At 42.3% G+C, this 26,372-nt stretch overlaps 1 protein-coding gene across 6 annotated transcripts in view; it reads left to right on the top strand.

The window, feature by feature from the left end:
• The first annotated feature begins 9,519 nt into the window (after nucleotides 1-9,519).
• Nucleotides 9,520-26,372, top strand: part of LOC116928460 (endothelin-converting enzyme 2) — a 25,928-nt gene continuing 9,075 nt past the window's right edge. The window contains exons 1-5 of one of the 6 annotated variants that reach the window (XM_045177808.1): nucleotides 9,520-9,725; nucleotides 10,942-11,252; nucleotides 14,149-14,736; nucleotides 16,298-16,483; nucleotides 25,326-25,461. In XM_045177808.1, the coding sequence (XP_045033743.1) occupies nucleotides 14,446-14,736; nucleotides 16,298-16,483; nucleotides 25,326-25,461 (613 nt within the window). In that variant the 5' untranslated portion in view covers nucleotides 9,520-9,725; nucleotides 10,942-11,252; nucleotides 14,149-14,445. Of the gene's footprint in view, nucleotides 9,726-10,216; nucleotides 11,253-14,148; nucleotides 14,737-16,297; nucleotides 16,484-25,325; nucleotides 25,462-26,372 lie in introns of those variants that run through there. The other 5 variants (XM_045177807.1, XM_045177806.1, XM_045177809.1 and 2 more) reach the window with 5 other exon arrangements.

Raw genomic sequence — 26,372 nt, 5'->3', positions numbered from 1 at the left:
CCCTTTCTTTTAGCTTCTCCTTTCTTTTTTGCTTCACGCTCCTTTCTTCGTTCACTGCCATAATAAACAGAGAAGGTCTTCCATGAGGAAAATGGATAGTCTCTGTCTCGCCTCTGGCAATCGAATCGTCCAAGATTTGACAGCAAACTCGATCAAAATCCAAGCTAATGTCATCTTTATGATGATCAGCTCCTCGGGGTGTGCCTTTTACGGCGATGAATAACTCTCTCCCTCTCTCTACAGCCTGGTACAGCTACAGCCATTTTGTTACTAGCTTGACTTTTCAACTGTATACAATTCACGGTATGAAAAATCAAAAAAAAAAAGGTTCAACCGCCCAAATGTCAAGTAGATTAATCTACCTAGCTCCAATGGGAAACGACTAGACTTTTTTTAATCAATCAGAAACTCTAACTGGACGAGGAATGCACAGTCGTTCAGGATACGAAGGCGCTATATATCTATACATCCTTCTTTGTAATGTAATAGATATTCGCAAAACGCCCCCCTTTTTTTTACCCCATAAACAGATAGATGGAAAATCTTTACCTTAAGCTCTAGTATGCCATCTTCATGTCATTGCATAAAGTTCCTGCAAAGATTTTTTTTTTTTTTTTTAAATCATACAGTCCCATGACCATGGTGGAAACAAAGTTATGGATTCTGAATGGATTGGAGAACGGAAACGTGCCAAGTCACTAAACACACATAATTCCACCAGGTCGTCTAATCCTCAGTTGGGTTTGAAATTGTCCGCTAGGGATTACGGTCTTATGGACTCGAAGCTCTACATCCGATTCACCATTTTCTAAAACCATGTTCAGCTCCCGTTAATATACTCTACAGGAAAACACTGGCCGTGGATTTACTGCTCAACGTGTTAGAGTCATTATCCCCTGTATACGCTATTTCGGTCGGTTTCTCTTCAACTAGAACGAAATGTTTGGAAAGATCTCGAGATGATAGTGACACTTTGTAAAACTTGATGGTAAAAAAATGTGTCGCCCAATCGCCCAAAATATAGTAAATAAAATAAAATAAGGGTTGTATATTATTGTACCGGTTTTTGTTACCGGGCTATAGTGATGGGATATAAACTGAAGCCGAAGCGGAGTGAGAAACTGAGAACGTTGAGCTTTTAGTGAGTGAGGCAACGAAGCTATTTAACGAGGTTGGCAGAAGTCAAAGTGACAGTCTGATCTTTCTTCGAAGATCGAAGATGTCGTCAGGATTTCTCTTCACCACCAGGCGAACAGCGAGCCTACAAAACATAGGAAGAAAGAAAGAAAAAAATCTTTAATCTCCTGTTTTTCCGTGTGTGTGCCTATGTGTTTGTATGTTGCCTTCAAGAGGCAGATCAGAGCCTTCGTCACATGGGGTTCTGAAACAGCGAACAGGATAGGATGACGTGCTTGAGGGGCAGTGCGGGCTTGCTGACAGTCGTGGTAAATATGGAATTGATATTCTAAGAGTCGACTTGATCTACTGCGTGAAGTTGATGTCCCCTCGCCTTGGTTGTGTATACAATGAAATGCAGTAAAAGGACAAAAGCACCAGCAGCGGGAGCTTAAAGGGAAAGGTCGACCGCCTGCAATACGAACGTCTACCAAACACAAAAAGGGATCAAAGAGAAAGCCTGTGAATGAAACCGTTGGTTGACGAGTCCCTTGACTTGCTTTAGTAGCTCGGCAGCCTCAACATGCAGAAAACCTTGGTGTGTAAGATCGATTCACTCCCTATTAATCGATCGACCACATGAAGGCGAAAAGAACTGCCGACCGAATGGAACGGTGGACGATGATCGATCAGAATCAATCAAAAATCAATACCTCGACGCCTCTTTCGATAAAAAGGTGAATTCTGCACGACTTCATATCGCTTGTAGTGAGGTGCGGCTTTTTAAGAAAAATATATGAGTCATCCGGAGCACAATATTGTGCTAATAATAAATGTGCATGACTTGGCTAGACAGAAATTTTATCGCCCATTTGCCACACATTTTTTTTTATTTTTTATTTATTTTTTGCTTTGCTCGATGTTCACGGCGCTTTCAAGCTCTTACATACAAGGCGTGATTTGTTCGACAACAACAATGCTCTAGCATGCTGTCGAGATTTATTTCAATAGGTGGCCCTCTCCAGGAGCTGGCTTGATGAGTTCACGCGTTCACTCTAACGTGGTCTCTTTTGTTATTTGCAACCGATGCAAATTTCAAGCCAATGAACCGTCGGTGGACACTTTTAACCGAGATTGATTCGAGAACGTCGCGTGAGGGTGAAAGTGGGAAAGAGAGACGCTGTCTTGGCAAAAAGCCATAATGTTATAGATTCGCAACCGGATTGATTTGAATAAAAAAGAAGTGCTGAGCCATGTCGAGAGCACTGCGAAGTGGAGGGTGCAAGTATGAGATCACTAAAGCGAAAGAATGAGAAGCAAAAGAAAAAAATCTCGTGTCGATGCAATAATAGTAATAAAAGATCTATGACGACGACGCGACCGAAACGATGTCGTTGAAGAGCAAGCAAAAAGAACTATAGGGAACGTCTCTGTCGCCCGTCATTCATTCGATACTTTTTCATCACAACTCTCGGCCACTAAATATTAAAAAGGAGGGAAATTGTGGCAAGAGGAATATAGGATTTGATCCAAGAAGTCTATTCGAATGCGAGGCTGCTTGTCGTCATGGCGTCAGTACGTGTATAGTCTTTTTATACGAGCGGTAGTTAATCTAAAGTAAAAGTATGACAATCTCTACTCCAAGAAAAGATCTTAAAAAAAAAAGGCTCGCTATTCGGGGCCTCCAGGGTTTGGCAAATGGAATAAATGAACCGATGCTTTGAGTCGTCGTTCTTTCCGTTTTTTTTTTGGAGGGATTTTCCTGGTCAAGCGTGGGCTGGCGGATGAAGGAACGATGGAAGGAGACATGTATGCGAAGGGGACTATCCGCGTCCATCTCCTATGTAGATCAGGAGATGGTTATTCGTTGATGTTGCATCGTCCAGCTTTGATGGCGTTGATTCCTCTTTGCTTTCTCTGCCGAAGCGCGTCTTCGCCCCAAACCCGCAAATCATTTTTGAAAGCTTTTAAGAGAAGTAAAAACACGCATTGCTTTTGCATTTGGGATGTAGAGTTTTGAAATGTATGCAGAGACGCAACCGTTCAAGTGAATTGAATATTATGTCGCAGCACGCGACACGTGCTTACATTGTGACTGTATGCAAACGTGCCCGGCCAATTCTGTTTCAAATGAATTGATATTCTTTTCATCTTGTAGATGGATGGCGCAGACTTTGGAACGACTCTACATTTCAACAGCGAACTTCTCATAGCGTGCAAAACACAAGCTCTCTCTTGAAAACGAAACCCGATACATTACTAATTTCACCCAAATTACGCTAATTGCAATAGGATTGGTTATGCGACTCCCAGGAACTTTCTACTCATTATACTTTTGCTTTGCATGGTAAATCGACAACACGATGTTTTTGTTTGTTTGTTTATTTATTTATTTATTATTTTTTTTTCCTGTCATTTTACGAGTTATGAGGTCTTTGATAGTGGCCTCCTTTCACCCAGTGGGACGTGACGTGACGGTAATTAAGCTTATCCATCAATCCCACTTTGATTTATTAAACAGGTTTCGGGTATGAGTCGACAAAAGACGGGACTCAAGTAAAGAAATTCTAAAATTAAATTAGGCCTAGCTCGCTAAACTATATTATTCATTTCAGAGCTCCTTGGTAAAAGCCAAGTTCCGGCTTTTGAAAATCATCCGTTGATTTCGGTGGTATGGCGCACAGAGTATCTTGAAATTTTTAGATTCTGTCACTCGGAAATAATAAGACATCCTTACAGATGAACTGGGAAATATATATATCGAAAATATGGTAGTAGTATACAATTTTATTAGCAGGCTGTGCGCAGGGCATGATCAAAGAATGGCTGGCTATACAAAGGCAAAAAAAAAAAAAAACTAAAGGGACAACTGAGTGTGGGAGTAGGTATAGTGTATAAAACGCGGAAACAGGGAATGGGGAAAAGTAATGATACCCGATACAATCCCCGGTCAAGACAGCAGGCTCAAGGGGATTTTTTTTCCTAGGGCATGCAGCTTGTGAGCTTGTAACACGGCAACGGATCTCGTCAAATGCCAAACACGTCCCTTCTGCTTTCCAGCCAGTGAGATCCAGCAAGCTCTCCGGCTCATATATAGGGCTCGTCCTACCATCCTTGCTCCGGATCTAAACGCAAAAAAAAAGGGGAAGACTTACAGCGTCCTTGCGCAGATAATGTGTATATATATGCGCTCAGAGCAGCTGCTCTAATATTGTCGTTCCTCTTAAGAAACAGCGAGAAAATGGAACATTTTGTGTGTCCGTAACGTTGCGTAGAGGGACAGGATGGCGCCTGACAGACAGGCGACTTTGTTCCGTAACTCTGTCAATGTTATACCGTAAGGAAAACTGCAATGTTAACTGTGAAGAGTTGTAATAATGTTTTCGCTCACATTTCATGACGGGAAAAGATTACAAAGTCGCATGTAAATGGCGACAAAGAAGAGCCTTTTGCGAGCACTCAGGTCCACTTTGCCGATCTGTCAAACTATGGCATTTATGCGGACAGGTTTAGGTATCGCGAGTTAAAAGCAGGAAATGTCACTTAATTGGATCCATCGAGTTCAAGTGAGATGGACATACTGGTAACAGGATTGTGCTAAGAGCCTTCCTATATGCAAGTAAAGTCACTGCACACTTTTGATTGTAGAAGTTGTGCTAAAGGATGAGGTATGCCAGCTAGAGAAGTAAATCCCGATCGACATGACTCATCTTGGTGCTGTTGTTTTTTTAGTCTTGGTTTCCTGCATCCCAAACGCTCCTGACATATATGCAGTAGCGCCAATAATGTTCCGATGCAACGAGTTACGAGACAGGGCAAAAGAGTAAGAAATGCAAATTCGTCATCAGAACGTCAGTCGTCTGTGTGGGTATTCCAAAATCCTTGCAAAATGGGATACAATTTTACTGGCGCGAATTTTAAAAAGTATTTTGTTAAATATTATTTAATTAAAATGTTGTGACTCGTTTGTGAACTTTCTCTCTTGTTTTGCGCATTCTAAGGAATGACGATAAAAAATAATAATTCAATAGTTCAAGAGATTTAATCGCAAAATTCGCTTTTCCTGTTGCAATCTCGTGATGATTATTCAAATCACGAGTCAAAACATGCAATCGCAATAACAGAGGGGCAACCTTAATTTGCGCACAGGAAATTGCATCGTTAAGCGAGCAATTACCGAATAGAAACGCGTCATATTGTTGTCCGTAACGAATTTTAGCAGCACGAAAACTAACCGGTCTAATCTAATTAAAATTGGTTTCTGTAAATCTTGTTTACACATAAAACATAAAGACAATTGATAACGTGCTTACTGATAAGCCTTTTCGTATGCTGTATTTAATAGAATCAGCACGACATGCAACATAAAAGATCTACGATTTCGCTATTGGATAACAGTGCTGCATCACTGCACAGAGAGCGATTCCTGGTACTGCCCAGGTAGTAGTATATGTGCAAGAGATAACCCCTGTTGTGTCCCACGAATGCGCGATGTACATGCTGGCCGTCTCTTTCAACGACGATGACTGATATGTATAGCTGACGATTTAGACGTTGATATTGTCGTGTGACGCTGGCAGCAAAAGCGCGTACTCTCGTTCGTCCCGCTTTACTCACTGCCTTCCCTTCACTCCTCTTTTCGCCTCATTCATGTCACACTACCGTAGGACTATGCGTGTATGTACCGACTGTACATATAGATCTTCTTTAAGAACGCAACGGAATTCCGCTATCCGGCTGGCTGTCACCATAACGATGATTTATAAGGCTTTCACGGAGTAACGATATAGTTTACTTCAGTGTGTGTGTAGGAAAAGATGCGCAGCTGCCTCCAGCCTCCTCTAGCTTTCAGTTAAAAACAAGTTAGCGATAGTGAAATTGTCGGCAATGTCTCGGTTTTTTTTTCGACCTTCTATTTTTATTTAAAGGGGGGAAAATGTGTACGTGTATTTACTGTGTGACACCAGAGAGCCCACACCTGTACATAATGGGACATTGTAATTCCATCTGCACCCCTCGTATCGGCAATTCCCTTCCAAGTAAATCGACTGGCATATTCTGACATGCCTCTAAATAGTTCCAGTGTTCTAGAGGCGTTCCCTACGGTTAGTCAATTGTTGTACAATCGTTGCCGTCTGAGTCGTATACAGTTCTCCCTTATCCGTCTTTTGTTTTCCTTAACCCTTTTGTCTTTCTGTTTTCTTTCTTCAAAACAAAAAATGTCAATCAATATGTCTATAAATATTCTTTTCTTTAATTTGAAGTGACAGGGTCACTATCTCCGATCACGAACCGGGTTTTTCTAGAACCAACCGCGTACAGTTCTGCCAGAACTATTATAGAACAAGGATATGTTGTATTAGTAAAATTGCTTAAAATTAATGAATGTAAGAGGAGACAAAAAGCGGATAAAGAAAATATTGCTGCTAACGTAGTAATCCATTAAAAAATATATAAACAGTATATTTACGGATTGTCACAGTCGCCAAACCCAATATTCATGTTTATTGATTCATTGTGTGCCTGACCGACCTCAGGGATACTCGAGTAAAGGGTGGTCCAGTGGACTTTTCTCGTGACAAAAGGCATCATAAAGATTTCACCAATAAGTTGATTGACTTTTTTTTCATATTCGCAACCCCATAGATTAGCATTATTCATTATCGCGATCCTCCAAACCGCATTCGTTAATATTAATCCAAGATTTTCTTGAATCATCATCAGCGTACATCGTCGCACACTTGTCTATTACTAACACTATCCATATTTTCAATCATCAATAACTCTACAAATGGCAATGAATAAATAGCCAACCGATGAAAACAAAAGTATGTAGTTAACACCGGAAGGGAAAAAATGTATTTATCGCGCCCTGATTGCATCATCCGTTCGGATAGAAATAAAACATTGTATAGACTATATAGCTAGCGAAACCATGTTAATGCTGTAAAGTATACGCATCACAAATTTAAAAAAAATAAAATAAAATAAAGCAAACTGGTGTAGGATTTGTTCACTTTCACCCAGATGGAAAAAGAAAACTGAGAGTTGCGGGAACAAAATAATGGGGCCGAATAAGAAGAGTTTTATATATTGACCGGGTCCGAAGCTGAGATCGGGGCGAAGGCAGGGCTGTTGGAGAATAAGCAAGTGACACACTTGACCATCCTCATTGTTATTCTCAAGTCGGATGGACCGTGGACCACCATCGGTGCATCACACTCAATTCTGAAGAGGCTGACGTCAGCCAAATGGGAAGACATTGGAAGGCCTATTCGTCTTATCTACGCCTTACCTTGCATTACATACCAAGGTAGCCTTACATTCACTGCTGGTTTGCTACTCTTTATATAGCTATATACGTGAATATCGTACTGAATAAAAGTAATAAAAAAGGAAACCTTTTCATTGTTTGGTTTCCAAGCTTTTTGCACGCCCCGAGGCCTTCGGTCGCTCTTCAGTATTGTCGATTGGAAGAAAGCAAGTGCTGTAAAGACGCAATTGTGAATGTGACGGGTCCAAATAGAAGAGTAGTCTAAATAAGCTAGCTAAGCAGATAAGATAAGGTAATGTCCATTAAGCTGATTTTGCCGTGCGCATGTATAGTCGTAAAATGCCAAACGTATTGTACCATATATATACGTAGCTGCTAACCTCATAGAACGAACTTGCGCGTCCCCCCCCCACATAGCACGATATCGTTTGTGTTCTATGGCGTGAAATAAGCCTGCGGGTCATATTGCAAAGAGCCTATAGTCGACGGATCTGATTAGAAAAGGCCATTTGCGATTGCGTTTTACAGTTTCCATCTAAATTGCAATCCTTTGTGTTGAGGGATCGTCCGGAAAGGTTTCCGAACAGAACAATCCTCCCTCCGGTGAAATGGTAAGAGAACGAGACGAAAAGAGAAGGGGGTGAACGGGACGACGGAAAAATAGAGCGGCACTGACAACGAGACACGATGAGTGAAAAGGAGTTGGACAACAATGGTAAATTATACAATAGCTTCCCTCCCTTGGCCTCTTGTGATAGAAGCTGTACGTCGTAACGAAAAAGCGATAACAAAAAAGAGGCATTTCTCTTGGTCTCTTCAGTCCGTCCAAAATATCGGCTGTCAGCGTCACAAGCAATCGTATGCGGCTGCGATGGTTTCAAATCACGTTACCACGGCGCAGCACGCACACCGTTGCGCACGCAGTCGGACAGTCTTCACGCCATCAAGGAGAAAAGCGCATCTCCTTTACTCCTTCTTTTTTCTTCATCTCCCCCGTTAAAAAAAGATAATCATTTCTTTTATTAAAATCTTTTTGACTTTGTGAGCTAATGTAAGCCTCCGTCTTCTCACCGTTCTTTGATCTCAAATCGATTTCAACAAATTTCGCTGATTGCTTGATTGGGCTGTATACACGGTTCTCGGGTCAAATTGGATTCTATTCTAAAGTCTGTTCTTAACGATACACCTAACAGTTAACACGACCAACAGACTGGACGACTAATGGACAAATACTTGGCTTGTCTTATTACTGTATAAACATTAGACAGAGGGTCTGAGAGCAGCAGCTTCCTTGTTTACAACGGGTCTTGAACCCAATCCGTGAGCTTGTAGGAATGCATTCCCCTCTCAATCTGCCATCAACAACAACAAGTTGATTGGTCGTTAAACGAATCCTGCCGTTTTATTTCTTTTGGCCTTTTATTTGTCTTATTTGGGCTGATCGAGTAGTTGGAAAAGAACAAAAGGATTGTCTGTCTTTTTACTCAGGAATGATATGGTGACAGTAACGGATACACAACTTCGTTCTCAAAAAGCGCTTGTTGATATCAATCGAATCATTTTCTAACTATAGCTAACGCCCAAAACTTTGAAAACTTCAGGTACTATTATGTGTGCCCTATACATGCCAGTGTTTATTTGGGAGGGGGGAAGGTTTCGGCAACTACGGTAGACGAAAGGCAAGTGTATATAGACTGTACACCGGATTGTCAATATAGCGTTTGAATATCAGAAATCCCCCCCCCATGCCTCCCCCGTGCGTGTGAATTCCACCGTTTCTTTACCTGTGGCGGTGGTTGCTCGGTTGGAACGAGTTCCGAGTTCGAATCCGAACCGCTTCCTTATCTTTTTAGATAAGACTCCAGCAAAGACTGAAGCTGACTGGAAAAGAAAAATTTGAAAGTTCATCGCTCTTTGGCGTTTTCACTATCGTTGTGTTTCTCTGTTCATTCCTATTTCTCTGTTTCTTATTTTATTCGGTTTTCCGGCTCTTTTTTTTTTTCCTTTTGGTTGGGGCCTTTGGGTTAGCTCTTGGAAAAGTCTTAGCTTCGGCGGACTGCGGTGGTAGTTGCAGAAGGATGGGTGGAAAAAAAAAAAACGAAGGAAAAAAAGGGGGGATGGGTGAAGAAGAGGGAAGGGAACTGGCTTTTCAACTCAAGTTGGCAGCCAGACCACTGCCGGCACGCACGCTCGCGTCACCAGGTGAGCCCGAGTTGTTTTTCGTTTTGAGCAACGTGCTTCGTACAGACCCACTCTTTGCATCTGCGTTCTCTTCACTCTCCACTTGATCTTGACTTCAACACTTTCTTTTGCGGATTTCTTCACATTTTCTCCGGTAAGTCAATTGTTCTTTAGTTTATCTCTGTGTGTGTGTGTGTGTGTGTATACGTGTAGTACACAAAAAAAAAAGGGGAGCATAAACAAGTGAAGCGTCTTCGTTTTATGACACGAACAATAAGTAACGGAATGAACGTTAAGATGGTGTGACTACACCTCAGGTTATTATATGATGTCAGATTGGTCTTGAGGGCAACAGCAACGTTCAAAACTATTCGTTCGGGCGTTTCTTTTCTTTTCTTAACGTTGCAACATCGCCTAGCGAGAAATTGGGGAACTACGATTAAAAATTTGTCTATTTTTCAACGGAGGAACTCGTTTTTTTCCTTCTGTTTTGAAATATCGTAAGAGATATGCGCCATACTAGTAAGTAAAAATAAAAAAACGTGCCCAGTGTAGGATACTAGCAAGTCAGTGCGGATACGTTGTGCGTGTGTGAAGGGCATTGTGGCAAGTCGTTTACACAGTAGCGAAATGCGCATCCCCCACGACCACAGCGCCGACGCGTTCCGACTTGCACGTTGTCTCTAAAAAGATAGCAACTCTCGCGGCCCGGTTGTCAGTCTCGTTGCGGTCGTTCTGCTATTCGTACACTTTAAAGACGGGCGTCGAAGCCCCCTCCCCACCCCAATCGTCTTCCTCGTTTGATTTTCGTCTCTTTTTCTTCTTGTTATTCGTCTCTTCTCCTCTCTGTCTGGCGGAGTCCTCGAACGCCACGGCACTTTCTCTTTTGGCTCGTCCTCGAGTGTGGCACACACAGACAAGTCATCCATCTCTTCTATTTTTTTTTTCCCTCCCAATTCGTTTTTATTCCTCTTCTGTCCGTCTTCCAGACTTGTTTCTTTCATTCGCTCCCTCTTTCCTTCCTTCCTTTGCTATTTGTTCCAGTACGCCAACGACGGCAGTGACGACCGACGTTCTCGTTCTCTCTGTGTGATTTGTATAACGAGGAAGAAGAGCACAAGAAAACGAAAGTACAGAATACAAGAAGAGACGAAAAAAAACAAACAAAACAACTCGATAGCAAAAGTCAAACACACACACACACATTGGCCAAGTAAAACGAACGAGAAAAAAGCAATCGGTGTTGATTCTCGTGCACATTTGAGGCGCGAAAAAAAAAATGGGCCCTTTGAACGTTGGCAAATTGTGTTTTCCGCAAATCGTGGCTTTGTAATCGAGTGCGACTATTTCTCTTCTCCTCTCTGATCTAGTTGCTCTTGTTAACGTGCGCCGCCTCCTCTTATGTGTCTGTGTTCGTGTGTGTGGCGTGTGGCGTGTCGGTGCCGGTGTAGTAGTGTGTGTGTGCCTGGGTGCACTGGGTGATGCCAGAGCGGCTTTTCTGTGTATACACTTTGATCCACTTGACGCGCCGGCCCGTCGTTTTCGGATGTAGCAGGCACGAGTCAAGAAAATAAAATTTTTGAAAGCAAAATACGGAGACAACTAAAACGAAGCATACAAGCAAACCAAGAGTGGACGGGTTAACAACAAGAAGAAAATAGGAAAATAAAAAAAAGACATGGTAAACACTTTCTTTCTCTCCTTAAAACACTCGTGATTTTGCGTTGCGACGTCAAGTTGTTTGTCCGCAACGTACCTGTTCGTTCAGGCTTCTTTTGTTTTGGTTTTATTCGAGCTCCAAGGTTTTTTCAGTGAGTTTGACCTCGCCCCTCATGTTGGATTGCGTATACATGGTGGTATATAATGGCATTTGGTATAAGGTTCAATAAATGTAGCTACAACAAATGCATTGGGGAGGAAATGTCATGGAGCAAGACATGTAGCAAGATAGGAATAATGGGTGTGGACCAAAAGCGATGGACAGTTGCAGAAAATGGAAAAGAAAAACAAAAGCGAAACGAGAAAAATATTCAAGAGGGACGTGATCTTATCAGAGCCTTGTTTTGTCTACCCGGACGTTTCTGTTCCAGATGATAGCGATAAAAAAACAAAAAAAACTAAAAGTTATTGCAACTTTTTTTAAAAATTGTTTTTCTTGGCCTATATAGTGACGTTGGCACAGGCTGTTCGGATAGAGTCACCCGATAATAACTGACCACTTGATTAAAAACAGAAAGAAGCGCTAGTCATTCAATTAAAGTGAAACAACAACAAAAAAATTCTAAGATAACATGCGACGTGGAAACTTTGACTGCCCAAAAGAAACTTGATCGTTGCTTCTTTTTTTTTTTATTCTCCGTCTCTCTTCCTCTTGTCGATTATTTATTTATTTATACGTTTTTTTTTTATTTGGCTGTCGTCATTGGCATTTTGCTAACACGAGAAGCAAACGAAACGGATAGCAATGATAAGGTGAATGCGTAGTTGCACGCTTAAATGAACTTTGGCCATTTGTTCAACTCGCTTCGTCTTTAGCTCTACCCATTCGCTTTTCATGATGTCTCCCTCTCTCTTCTTCTTCTTTTTTTTTTAAATATTTGTTTGGGCACATTTCGACATTCAAAAGTTACTTGAGATTACAATTGAAAAAAAGTCTTGTGTGACGTTTTGCTCTGATTTCTTGGCCGGAATTCGAATATAAGTAAGTAAAAAAAAAAAATAAAAACTCGATAAAGAAAAGTCAGTGGATTCACTCTAGCAGACTTCCCGTTAACGGATCTTGGGTGATTTATTTGTTGGAAGCCATGGCGATTGATTGCTTTTCACACACACATATATATACACACACACAGAGAGAGAGAGAGAGAGAGAACCGCACACAAAATAAAAAATAAGAACGAGAAGAATGAAAGAAAAGAAAAAGAGATGGGAAGAAAAAGAAAAATATAAGGGTAGGAGTCGATCCGCCAATTCCATTGGATGAAAAACATGGAGACAAATGCCAACTCGACCAAGTGGTCGATTTCGGGACTGACTTGGCGTGCAGCGTCCGTCCAGCAAAGGGCTGGCTCCGTGACTTGATGATCTCCATTTTAGATAGACACCTCATTCTCGACTCCAACCGTCTGATTATTGGATGTTGCGCCATTTCGTCTGTCCTTTTTTATTCGTTCATTCGCTTTCTTCACACCCTCCAACCATTTCCTTTCTCTTTTTTTTTTTCAATGTGTGTTTCTTTTCTCCCCTTTTTTTTTTTTTGTAGTTGGGTTTACGCGCTCAATGTTTGTTCGATTCTTAGTCAATACAACAGCATTTCGGCACCACTTATTCCATCAACTGTCGGTTGAAGCGAAATCAGATGCCACATGTATTTTTTTTTCTTTCCTTTCTAGTTTCTCTCTTCTTCTTTTTTTCAACTACATTTAACATTTCACATCGTCACGTCCGGCTAGTTTTTTTTTATAGTTCTTTACGTGTCCTCGCTATAAAGACAATGTCCTAGCACGAAACGAAGTTCGAGAAAACATAAAAATCCGCACGTGCATTCCATTTTTTTTTTTCTTTCGTGCTTGTCCGCGGCTCTAATACCTTCTTCATTCGGTTGTCACAAATCATGAGCACATCACAAGCAAACAGGCACAAAAGACACTCCATCCAATTTGATCGTCTCCTTCAACGAATCACAATGAGGCCGTGGGTTTGGTTTTAGATAGGCTAAGGCTATGGAACAGGGAAGGAAGAGAACGAAACTGAGCGTGAATGAGTCGTGCATATTAAGGAGAAGCCTATAGTGTCAATGCCCACCTCTGCAGTCCATCACTGTCCTTTCGGTTAGGAGACCATTTTTTTTTTGTGCGTTAGACATCGAATAGGTTAGACGGATGAAGAATCTGTAAGTCAAAGTTGGTGACCTGTTTTTTTTTTCCTCATTGTTCTTTCGTGATTTCGTGAGAGCTCCGTGCCCAACTGTCTGTTTTTTTTTCCCCATTTGGTTTCCCCGTATAAAAATTCGTGTCTCTTGTCAGTCCCTGTACACGTCGCGAATGAAATTGTAAGTGGAAAGAGAGGAGGGGGGGACAAAAATGCGTGTTCACGTTCTTCGTTCGGCCATCACTGTCTCTATTTCGTTCTTTTTTTTTCTTTTGGCTCGATCTCGAACAAAACAAACTGTCGCATGCATCTCGCTATGCCGTCCATTCTGTCGGTGGACTCGGCTTCGAATCACGAGCAAGATAAAGGAATAAAATGAAACGAGACCAGGCAAACTATTCCTTAGAAATAAGAAGAAAAAAAAAAAAACTGTTCAAAAAATCGATAGTTATCCTTTTTTTTTTTTTAAAGGGTCTCGTGGGTGTGCCATGTTGCCCTGTCTCTCTGTTAGTCCGTGTGTGTGTATATCTCGGTCTATATATCTAGTGTTGTAGCAGAGTAGTAAAGCGTTCCATATGGGTGATGAGCGTATGTGTGGTTTTGGTGCACGCGTGTCCTATAGCACAATGTTACTGACATCTTCTTTATTTTCTGCCCTTTTTTTTTTTTCTTTTTCTTTTTTGTGTTTTGTTTTACGGCTGCCACAGTTGACTTGGTTTCGGCGTGCGACATGGTAGCCAGTTGTCAGTGCTGACTGCTCATTCGTCCCTTCTGCTGGCTGTCGTTTTCAACATTCAACCGCACAATCCAACGGACAAGCCGTCGTCGACTAGTCGGACGCATTCGACTTTGTCGCCCTTTTTTTTGTGTGTGTTGCTGGTTCTCATTTTACTTCACACACAGAAGACAGGCCTCTGTTGGTTTGTGTTGGTCGTGTTAAACCTACGGGCCTTCCCATAAAACCCGATTAAGGAATCCCGCTCCGGTTAGAGAGCGGAAGCTGGATGGATTTGCCGATCCAACATTACAAGGAGAACGGCGCCGAAGAGCAGCTACAACAGTCGTTAGCCATGCGGACCGAGTGGGAACCTTGTCTAGCGCATCATCCACCGCTCCAGAGCTTCGGCTGTGACGCCGAGTTGGCCGAGCGAGGAGGAGGACCGCCCCCTCCGCCACCACCTTCCAAGCGCCGTTTTCGCAGTCCCACTTCGCGCAATAAACCTAACGACAGTGCGACTTGCGCCACCATGGACGACCGGCACGGAAAGATGCGGGAAACGCTCATGGATCGTCAGGTGAATAATAAATTTCTTTTCTTTTCTTCCCTTTATTTTCTTTTTTTTTTGGGGGGGACCCCCGTTTGTTCTTTTGCTTCCCTACATTTTTCTATTCTCTTCTTTACCACCGATGTAACGACAAAACAATGAAACAACATAATGACTAAATGACGGGGATGGCAAAAAGCAAAAACAAAAACAAAAAAAATGATAGGTGCATTAAGCAGTCCAAGCGTCATTTATTATAAGCTTTTTTTATAGGTTAGCCTTAATTCTAAGTTGGCAAGTTGTAACGCGAGTGAATGTGCGTGTGTGTTCGGTTGTCCGGGGGGGTTGTGAGCGTTATTCAACAGCAGTTGGAGCGGGCGGCGGATGTTGTCGGATCCATCAATAATGTAACACAAGCGCCGGCCCTCCCACCTATTAAGAACGTGATCCCCATGCCTACGCTGGGGTCCCCCCCCCCCCTCACCTCCTGTTCTGATATACCGCGTCTTCCAAGTAAATTACGGCATCTAATCCTCGTTGCCGCGTGTCGAGCTGTCGGGAGCCGCCAGGTCAGAATGTATAAGAAGGACCAAAGTCCCAAGCATAGCCTGACATGTACTCTATTGACTCGTACCAAGTATATATATATCTGCCATCCGCCCCTGCACAGCGCACTGTGTTTATATATAGCATGTACTCTGTGTGTGTATTCTATGGTAGGACACACGTATCGATTGACATCGAAAGAGCACTGGCCCATTCTCCTTTATTTTTCTTTCTTTTTCTTCCCTATCTAAGTTCCGTTTTGATCGTATTCTTATATCCGTTTTTTGTTTGTTCTTTGACTTGTTTTCTTATTTATTTATTTATTTTGTTTTTCAAGTGTGTGTCAGTGTATGTTGTGTGTTCCCGCCTGGCCACAAGAAAGCAGAGTCTTTGCTGGTTGGCTGAAAAGCTCGTTTCCGTCATTCGCAATTAGCCTCCGGTCCAGTTATTTGTCACTCCAGTGCGATCGACGACTCCCTTTTCTTCTGTCTTTGCTGTCTGTCTTTTTCTTTCGTTTTTTTTTTTTTCTTCCCGTTGTTCTTATATCTGTGTAAATAAAACACGAATCGGAGAGAAAGAGATACCAAGTCAGAGGCCGAATAAGAGAAGAGGGGCAAAGATCGCTCATCTCTTGTTAATGAAGCCATCCTTACAGCCAAAGATCTTCTCGCTCTCCGTAACAATCGATAATGTGATGCCTTGCCTTTCTAAGAACTTCCTCCGTCGACTTCTTTTGCCTTCGCCTAGACGTACTGTATTTATATCGCATCCCTTTTTTCTTTTTTTTTTTTTTTCTTCGTCCAGTTTTTTTATTTTTTACTTGGGGCGTTCACGGTAATCGAAGGAACGACTGGAAGCAAAAAGAATTGATGTGTGTGGGAGCCCCCTTGTCTTCATTTACTTCTGACTTCATATATATTTAAGCAGCCGTTGAAACTGATATTGTGTCTCATTCTCTTTTTCCTTACTGTTTCCACTTGATCTCATTCGTTCTATGAAAATGGGTTGACTAAAAAAATATAAAAAATGTTTTCTTTTGTAACAGGTTCAAAAGGCCGGAGGTCTTTTAGGCGTGACTTCACGCGGACTCTTGATTCTAGGCCTTCTTTTGGTGTTCATCCTGATCCTACTCGTTATTATCGTTGTTCTGGCCGCCTTATGGCCTCGCACTGCGGCACAAGAGGCACCTAAAGTCTGTGACACGCCAGCGTGCTTACGAGCCGCCGCCCAGGTATTTTCTTTTTTCATTTTTTATTATTTTTTTTTTTTTGTAATTCTTCTTCCGCTTCACTTGTTCATCCGTCCCGCCGGTTCAATCGTTTTCTTTTCAATTCCTTTGCCCTCACGTTTTTTTTTTTTTAAAAGGCTGTAACGATCATCGCATCAGTTGGTCGTCATTATCGCCGTAACACAAAGGGCCTATCCGATTTCCCCCCTTTCATTTTTCTTTCTTCTTTCTAACATTTATGTTCACATCGTAGTACAACCCCTGGGCTTCTCTATTTGTTGTTTACTTTGTTTTCTGTTGTAGCTAGTTCCTTGTTTTTTTTTCTTGTTAGAAGGGGCGGGTTTATATTCCTGTCTTCCATCGCCTGTGTCTCTTCCGTTGGATCGCTGTTATTGCTGTTGTCCATTAATCAGGTTCTGCGAAGCCAACTGTATATATCTACTAGGTTATCATTCAAGGGCTGGTTGCCTCCGATAGGTATTTTTTGTTTTGTTTTGTTTCTTGTTTCCTCCCTCCGTCTTAATACGTATCCCGAATCAAGCGAAGCGAGATGAGAGAGAGAGGAATAGTATAGCGCAGAAAAGGGAATCGTGGGAGAAAGGCAGCGCGGAATACATGCAACGCATACATAGAACAACAACAACAACAACAAGATAGAAAAAGTAAAAAAACAAAATAAATAAAAAAAGGGAGATGGAGAAGATCCATCGAGAGCCAAAGTGGTGCGGAAGAGAGTCCAGCAAAAGTCGCTCTTCTATTTGGCAGTGGCCTGCCAAAGAAAACATTCCGGGGAATGAAGCCAAAAAAACAAACAGAAAAAAAAAAAAAAAATGTTGGACCTAGACGGGAGGGGGGTGCCCTTTGCGCTCAATAGCGGTATATACTATCGCATAATGACGAGCGGGTAACGCATAAGAAGATCCGTGTGTGTGTGAAAACGAATCAGTCAACGCCGGCTGACTTTTATGGACGTCAGAGATGGAATAAAAAAAAAAAAATTTATTTATAAAAAAAAATCATCTCCTCGTCTAATCTGGAAAAATAACAAACAAAAAAAAAAAACGACTGTATGTATACACGACTATACGTCTATCATAAAAGAAATAGAATCTTTAATCAGCCCTGACATCGTAGAACTAAATTAGCTATACTAACCACTTGTTTTGTTTTTTTCTGTTTAGTTTTTTGTTTCCTGACAAATTATTGATCCATCTCACCAGATGAGTGGATTGCGTAATACGTCAAGTTATTTTCTCACTGAATTCGGTGGTTTATGACACCACAGTGCCCCCCGTTCCGTAATTGCATTCTGCCTGGAATGCGGTCCCAATTTTAACATTTCCGTTAGTTTGTTCTCTTTTGCGGCAGCGTCAAACCTTGATATCCATCCGCTATGTAACGTGCGAGTACGAAGGAATTGCTTCAACGTATAGAGCCAATGAGGCGATGGCATCGCGTCCGCAAGTGATCGCTTCTGCTAATCCCGCACCGCAACTGACATCCGCGTTCTATTTATTTGAATTCCAAGTAGATCTCGACGTCTGTCGCGAATTTAAAGTCAAAAGATTTGTCAGCGCTTGTAAATTTGAGACGGAAACGAGAAACAAGATAAGCAAACGGGAAAAACTGTTTGGCAAACAAACAATAGCGACAACAGCTGTTTTGTCGGCTTCGGATGTTCTCCGTGTGTTAAGCACCGTGATGGCCACCAAAAGGGAGAGAACATACGATAGCTCGTTAGATCATATCTGCGTTAACCCTTGCTGACGGCCTTCACGCCTCGAATTTGAATGGAAAAGAGATCAGTTTTGGGTAGCGGAACGCGTGTACGGATGAGATGGATTTCTTTCCGACGACACGCAATAGAGAGGCGCTAGAGCGGCAGCGAATGGCCATCGTCTTTTTTGGTTCTTTTATTTTTGCGGGTGCGGCATCGTATGGCGTCGCAACGGATCGGATGGATGGCCGCTCTTTCATTTCCAATTCTTCTTCCACGAGGAAGATACCTCTTCACTAACATCACGGATCGTTGGGAAGCGGCACAGTCCGCAGGGAGAGGGCAGACGCGCTAGTGTACAATTTCTATGGCAGAGGCCAAAAACCGTGACTACCAGACGACTGCATAAACAGCGTCATTGAAGACATTGAAAACTGGGGATTGCGGGAGCGTGTCGCCATCAGAGTTTGTTTTCTATTTTGTTTTGTTTTTTTCAGTTATCTGAATCAGTGCGGAGCCATGCAAACTCGACCGAGACTAAAGACAATAGCTGATATTGTATACCATTTCAGATAAAACACACATGAGGAAAACAACCCCCCCTCCAAAAAAAATAAGAAAAATCAAAAGTTGTTGGTTTAGTTTTATTTTGTTTTTTTAGTTTGTCCTCTTGAGTGGTTCCACTATAGTTGCACACACTCAGCAAGAGGTACGACACAGAGAGTCGACTGAAAGCAGGCAACCACAACGAAGATGGGGTGCCGGTGTCAAGTTTCCCCGTGTGTCCTCATTGTTCTCGGACAAACTCGGCCTTCGACTGCCTTCTTTTTTTCCTCCTCCACTTACAGTTTTAGGGCACGTTTCAGCGTCACGTTATACGAGCCACAGAAACAACATGCGCCCTTTTGTGCTAGGAAAGAAAAGTTTGTTTGCTCCCGTCCCTATCTAGCCGGTCTTCTTCTTTTAGACGTTGTGTGTGCTGTTATTAGATGTTAAGCAAAAGACTATATCGCTATCCATACGATGCTTTTTTCCTCTTGCCTACCCGTTGCCTGCCATCTCGATAACCACAAGGGTTTGGGATATCGGAGATTCGCAGCCTGAGAACGTGCCTCCACTTCGTTGACACGACACATTTTATTTTGTCTTCCCTTTTTTTTTTTCTCTCGATTGTTGGGAGGCTTTCAAGTGGTCAGTTCTTTCAGCGATGTGCCTTTCTATGGAAAACCCGCATTTTTTGGATGAGACATGCAAACTCGCATTAACCTGCTAGTTCAGCTGATTGCCGTCATTCTCACCCTTATTTGCATAGAGTCACATTTCGCCATCACGTCCGCTTTTCTCGTTCCGGCATTTCCTTTTTCTTTTCTAGTTGTACATACATCTCGTACGTTAGTGTATACTTGGTAGCTCTTGCTATCTAATCCGAGTGTCACACAAAGCTCCCGTTGCTCTCCCTTCATCTACGCCCCTTTATTTGACTGTTCTTCTCATGTTTGTTTATATGTATTAATGGTGAAGAAGTGGGGGGCCGATTCGTCATCTGTTTTCTCAGCTGATAGTCGTACGGAATGCCCCCTTGCGGAGGAGGGAAATGGGGAGACAATGAAGCTGGGGACAAAAAAAAAAAGAGAAGATGGAACCTTTTGGCCGGCCTATTTTGAGCTTGATCAATATTCAAATTGTATCCATCATTCCGTCAACCCACTGCTCTTTCCGGATGACTGGAAGGGTAAATCCTGCCCCGTCACGTGTCCCAAAGTCTAACATGAATCGCCAAAGAGACAGATTACGGCAGCAATGCTCAGTCTACTATTTTTTGTTTTCGACTTATACTCAACGATCTTTATCAGACAGTCTTCGTTTAATTTTGTGTGTGTGTGTGTGGTTTTCTCTTGGATTCCCCAGGAAACGCCATCATTGGCCCTTTTGGCCAGTATTGTTCTTTCCTCTTTATTAGACGTTGACTTATAATAGCAGACGGCGGACGTGTTTTCATTGTCCCTAAGCAAGCCAAGTTGTTGGCTCGGTGGAAAACTATACAATTAGCCATTGTGTTATTTGCTCCACTGCAGTCGAAGATCTTAGGTTGGAAAAGAATAAAGGAGCAACGCTAGATTGAGACTGTGTACTTCGAGAAGAGAAACTTTGAAAATGAATTTTACCTTTTGTTTCACCAGCGGCTGTGTGTGTTGTTTTCTGCGGTTTTTCTTTCCAAAAAAACTAAAAGGGTGGGGTTGATTTCTAACGGTGGGAACGCGGCAACAACAACAGATAACGGTTCAATCGAGACTGTAGAATACAACAATAGCAAGAAAGCCTTTGGAAAATGGAAAAAAAAAAAAGGGGGATGATATGCCTCGTTCCTATCACCTACTCCATTATTCTGTGACTGAGAAATAGCGTGCATTGCGTCATAGAATTAAACTGGAGGGAAATGCCGTACATTTCCTCCATTTTTTTTTCGTCTTCCGTGGTTTGCTGCGCTATAATCGACCCGTATACGGGGGAAGACCACCCACAATCCAAAGATATAGGGTTCTTTATCAAATAAAATTTAGAAAAATTGAAGGGTGGAGCATGTGAGACGACCCGACCCAATCAGTCAGCCCCAAACCACACAAGAATCGCTCATTCCAAAAGAAGCATTTTTCCCCAGTATATTGGTGAGCTTATTTAGCTGAAACAAATCACTCAACTTGCCACCGCCCTTTTTGTTTCCGGCTTTTGCCCCGTTTTCCAGTCTAATTAACGTCAGTTTACGTCATTTTCAATTCGCTTCTTCACTCGACTTTTTACTTTGACACGGCCCAATCGCTACCCAATCTATTCTCCTATTTGTGTGTGCCTTTAGCTCTATCCCATCCGTCTCTGACAAAGAAATGAAGACATGGCATCTTCCTGTTTTTTTAATATCTAGTTCCTAGGACGTGCTTGCAAACTGAAAGAATTTGTAAACACTCGGGGTCCAAAGGAACACCATCATAACAATAGGGGGGAGAACGAAACTCGATCGTTTGTGATTTCAGATTAGCCTGACTATAGATACAAAAGACTGATTAGGCAACCAAAGGGTATTTGTTTGATACGATAAAGACGAGATGTAAACAAAACAAAAAAAAAAAAAGAAAAGACGGACATCAAGACACACACTGTTGTTGTTGGCGAAACGGGCCGGAAATGCCTTTTCGGACGGTTACGAAGTAAACGGAAGGAACAAATCATTCAAAGTTTTTTTCATCTGAAATGTGTTGTACGTTGTAAAAGGAGAGAGACAGAGAAAGAGAATTGCATCTTTTGATATAAGGTAAAATAAAATAAAAAAAAAGAGAGAGAGATAGAAAACAAATCGATAAAGTACGGAAACGAGGCAGTCAACCTCCGCGGGTTATTGCGTTCTGTGGGGCATAATATGCGGCGGTAGTAATGCCACACGCTCCACTGACTGATCGAGATGGATGTGACTCTGTCAGTGTATGTCATTGTGTGTTTGTGTGTCTCGGATGTAGTGGGCAGAGTCTAAAGCGTCGGTTTCAATCTCCGCTTCCTTTTGATTTTTGCCGGCTTTAATGGACCCTAGCGCGCGCGGCGGATAGGCCCGCCGTTCCACCGCACTCCCGTCCTGGAACGAGCAAATAGCTCTTTGCGTTTACATTGGCATCGCTATTAACCTGTCGCTTTTCTACACGGAACCTGTGCGTCAAACAAGACAAAATTCATTCGACTTGAGGAAGAAAGAGAGAAGCAAAGAGCCAAGAACGGGGAAATGCAAAATCAATAAATCAAAGCGCCAAGTCGATGAAAGTCAATTGAAATTCTCCTCGTGCGCTCAATATGTTTGGCGTACATACACTTACGTAGTTACACTTACCCCACCTTTCCCCCCTCCTAGAACCTTGTAAAAAAAAAAAAAAAAACGGACAAAAGTAAATTCCCAATCTCGCATAAACAGGGTCTAAGCGAATTCCGGAAGAACCTGACTGTCGGCCTCCATGATCGTTACGTGCTACCAGCTAGCCTACTAGCGCGTATTATTCTTAGTTTCCTCTCTTTCTCTCTCTCTCTCTCCAGAGTCTTCAACTTACTGCCGTTAGCGTTGGCACTAGTCTTTGATGTTGACTCCATCAGCATCTTGAATATTCCCTTTCTAGACGCTCTCCCTCTCTCGCTCCGTTCGTAGGGAAGCATCAAAAAGAAGGATTGGACTCGGTGACGCATGCATCACCTCGTTTTCGTTCGTTTCCACCATTTTTTTTTCGACCGAAAAAAAAAAAAAAAAAACGGAAGAACTCTCCCGTCCGCCACTCTCTTTCCTCACCCCCGCCTTTCCCAATCATTAGCAAAGGATGGCAGTTGCCGATCGGCAATGCTAGTAGGTCCCATGCCCGAGGATCTTCGCATACAGCCAACAAAGAAAGAAGAAGAAAAAAAAAAGCCTTTTTCATTCTTTATTATTATTTTATTTTTTTTTTTGGCTTTTTTAGTTATGACTTTGAAAACGTATCGTTTTCTGGCTGAGTAACTCGTCGAAAGGGAATATAGTTCAAGTGTTGATCGTTAGGAGATCGATCGTTTTTCTTTCTTTTCTCCCCTGATGTGATGGTTTCCGAAAGTTTTGTTGAGCTCTGTTTCAACTCTTGAATATAGTCGATTTTCCTTTTTTCAAGTTTGTTTTTCTCAGTTGATCTAGATTCTTTAAAAAAAAAAACTTTAAATTTAAATGCCAGATGAGCCAAAACAAGCCATTTTGGCCGTTGGTTGTTTTGAACGCACGGCGTTTAGGTCAAGAGGTACTTTACATGATGTGCGTTTGCTGATCGGACACATATCGACACACTTTCCACTTATATTTTGTCTTCATCGTGACGAATGAAAAGAAAGAAAGACGAAGGACTAGCGCACGCAATGAATCCCCCCACCCGTTCTATTATTGTCGGAGAAAAAACGCAGCAACAAATCAGCGAACAAATGACGAAAAATCTGTAGGACTTTGTTCTCCTTCTTCTTCTTTTCCTTGCCACGCAGTCATTTTATCCTGTAAAAAAAAAAAATACGCCATTCTAGCAAAGCGAAAGCTCACAGACCCGCTGACACTCGTGGAAAACGGAGAGGGGCGTCGGGGCGACCTCGGAAACAAAAATGCCAGCCGGAGAATATCGTGCGCATTTCTTCTTTTATAAGTGCTTAGAAATCATTTCTCTAGCTTTTCTCCTTTTTTTTTTTTTTATTCCTCATAGTCTTCTACCCCCATTTTTTTTTTTTGTTCGTGTGTCTTTTCTTTTCATACTGCGCCTCCCACGCGCTTCGGCGACTCTTGTTTCATCGGGCAAATGGATTAGGAACAATCAAGTTTTTTTGGCTCGGGTCCCGCAGTGGCCGATGTTGTTCGGGACGCCGACGCCGCACTGGTATAGGGGCTGGGGGAGACACTAGTGAGATAGCTTCATTTTCTCTAGTCCCGTGCGTGTTTTTTGTTCTTTTTTCGTGCTGCGCCAATATGCCGAGTACATAAGTCGCGGCTAACATTTTGCCTGCTTTCATTTTCTGACATCGTTGGTCGGTTTTCTCTCTACCCCTTTTTTTTTTTTGTTGAACTTGTTCTCATTCATGTTTCAGTTTTTATTCTTTTCTTTTTTCTCATCTCTTTTTTTTTTTTTTGTTGTTCCGTTTCCCCGTTTTCTGTTTCGTCTTGGGCCTAGTTCTCTCCTTTTATTCATCCCGCTGTCGGCTGCTTAAATCCACACGATTCACGCCGTCTATTTCGCGCTAATCAGACGCATTTTTAAATTGTGACTGACGAAGAAGAAGAAAAATAAAAATAATAGACGGACAAGGAAAAATGATGGAATCGTTACAGCACCTGAATTCCAAATGACGCCGTCAAAATCATCAAGAAGCAAAAATGAGTTGACTCACGCCAGCGAATGCGAACTATGTCGACCCATCAACGTCGATGGGCAACAACAGGGCAAAAAAAAAAGAGAGGCCAGTTCCATCAGCGAAGCTCACGTACGCGACTTGATATCATTGTCTAGACTGTTCCTCCCGATCCCTTCTGTCCGCATCGTTTATCCTGGACTTGTTTTCAACACACAAAAAAAAGCGTCGAAAACGTTGGTAAATAGAATAGCATTTTTTTTCTTTTCTTTTTGTTCCATCGTCAGGGCACGATGAACGATGTCTTCTTTTTATTTTTATTCCACACGCCTTCACAGTAACTTTTTAGACAGTTCCGTGTACATCATTAAACAAGAACGGGAAAAGAAGAAGAAGAAAAAAAAAAAACGAGGGTGGCAGCGAAAAGAAAAGACGTGGGGGGATCTATAAAAAAATAAAAAAGGGGAAAGACGGGCAAAGTTGAAGCGTCAGCAACATCCGTATCTCTTGTCAAACGAAAGTGATTGGTGGTGGTGGCGTGTAGCCGTTTACTGATCAAGGGATTCAGTCTGCGGGATATTATATACATGAGCTAGCAACTTTACGTCAAGCTTACGTTCCCTTTTAATAAATGCATAGGCCCGGTAAGATGGCCCAGCAGGTTTGGGGTGATTGTTTAGGAATGCAACTTTGTTTTATCGTATCGGCGTCCGATGATGTGTAATGGGCACCGTGTGTCATTCGGGCTGGTTCCTTCTTTTCGCCATTGAGAAGAAGAAAGGAGGGAAAAAGAAAAGAAACAAAACAAAACTAGATGACAACAAGAGAGGATGGCCTGTGTTTGTACTCAACAGCTGCGGCCATTTGGGCCAGAAATTCGACGAGAGTCACGCTGGCTCTTGTTCGGATCCATCAAAGTCGCTCTGCGCCATATACTTGCATACTATATAGCTGTTTTCAACAGAAATAGCATTCACGTTTGGGCCAACTCTTTTTTTTTGTTCTCTCCCTTGTGCATTCGCGTCTCTTTAACTTGCTGCTCTTCTTTTTCTTCTCTTTGTGTTGTTGTCGTCGTCGTCGTCGTCGTTGTGTTTATTCCTGTGTTTTGACGGCTTGCCTTTCTATCTTCATCGTTGTCTTTCACATGCTGGCGCTCTTTGCAAACGTCAAATATGACTGGGCGGAATGGTAGCAATCGGCTGACAACTGACCTATAACTTTGATGTCTTCTCTTTCGGTGATGAAAAACAGGTCATCGGCAGTATGGAGAATCACACGTCGCCGTGCACCAATTTCTGGAACTATGCCTGCCACAGCTGGTTAGTTTCCAATCCGCTGCCGCCGTGGGCCAGCAAGTGGAGCATTCGCGAAGAACTCGCCCATCGAGGTACAGTATCACACATCTTGCAATAACTATTCGTCCTTATACTATATATATACTGCACAGCTGTTTGCACTGATGAATCAAACGGGTTTCCCAATGGCGAACTCTCCTGTCTCCCCTAAAACACAAAAAAAAGGAACAGTTTTAAGAGTTGTCGAGCTTTGAACAGCAAGTTACGAAGACACAGTCGATTGCTCCATCGAGCAGCAGACGTGCAAACGCCCAACATCTGGTCGCATCGTGTCAATATAATAACAATGCAGAGGACGAGTCAGTCAACATAGAACTTTAATCACCAGGGCTTTGGGAATGATGTACAATTTTGTGTGTGGGTTGAAAAAAACACGCTTTATTTATTCCCTGTTTAGTCCTATACATAGTTAAAGATCTATAGTGTTTAATTAGCAAAACTTCCGGGATGCTCTTGTAGGCGGCGCTTGTTTCCGCAACGAACATTTGACTTTGGATGTATAAACACGATGGCTACGACAGTGCTGGCCAAGTGCGGAAGGACAGGAGCTATATATAAGGGTGAGGGGTGGGGGGGGGTTGAAGATCCAATATGGACATAATCAAGATGAGCTGCTTATTGCCAGCTAGTTGCTACTAAACGGAATATACGATCGTCAAGTCTGTCCGTCCGTTTTCAGCTATTCAAGTTTATGTGCACGGCATTGCAGTATAGTTCCTGTTTCTCATTTCGTTGTTCGTTGTTGTTTGTGTGCCCATGTCATTTTGGGCGGCTTCTCACTTTACTTGACCCCCTTTATTTTATTTTATTTTATTTTTTTTTGAATGGCGGATTGATAAGAAGTTGTACACCAACACAATCGTCTTTGTATTGTTGTCGACCAGCAGCTTTTCGTTATTGCCTCTTTCTTGGATTCTTTTTTCTAAAGTCAGTGAAACTATCA

Source organism: Daphnia magna, linkage group LG8 (genome assembly GCF_020631705.1).
Source record: "Daphnia magna isolate NIES linkage group LG8, ASM2063170v1.1, whole genome shotgun sequence".
In the NCBI taxonomy this organism is placed as follows: domain Eukaryota; kingdom Metazoa; phylum Arthropoda; class Branchiopoda; order Diplostraca; family Daphniidae; genus Daphnia; species Daphnia magna.
Note: the sequence above shows the minus strand (reverse complement) of the source record. Positions and strands in the feature narration are given on the sequence as shown.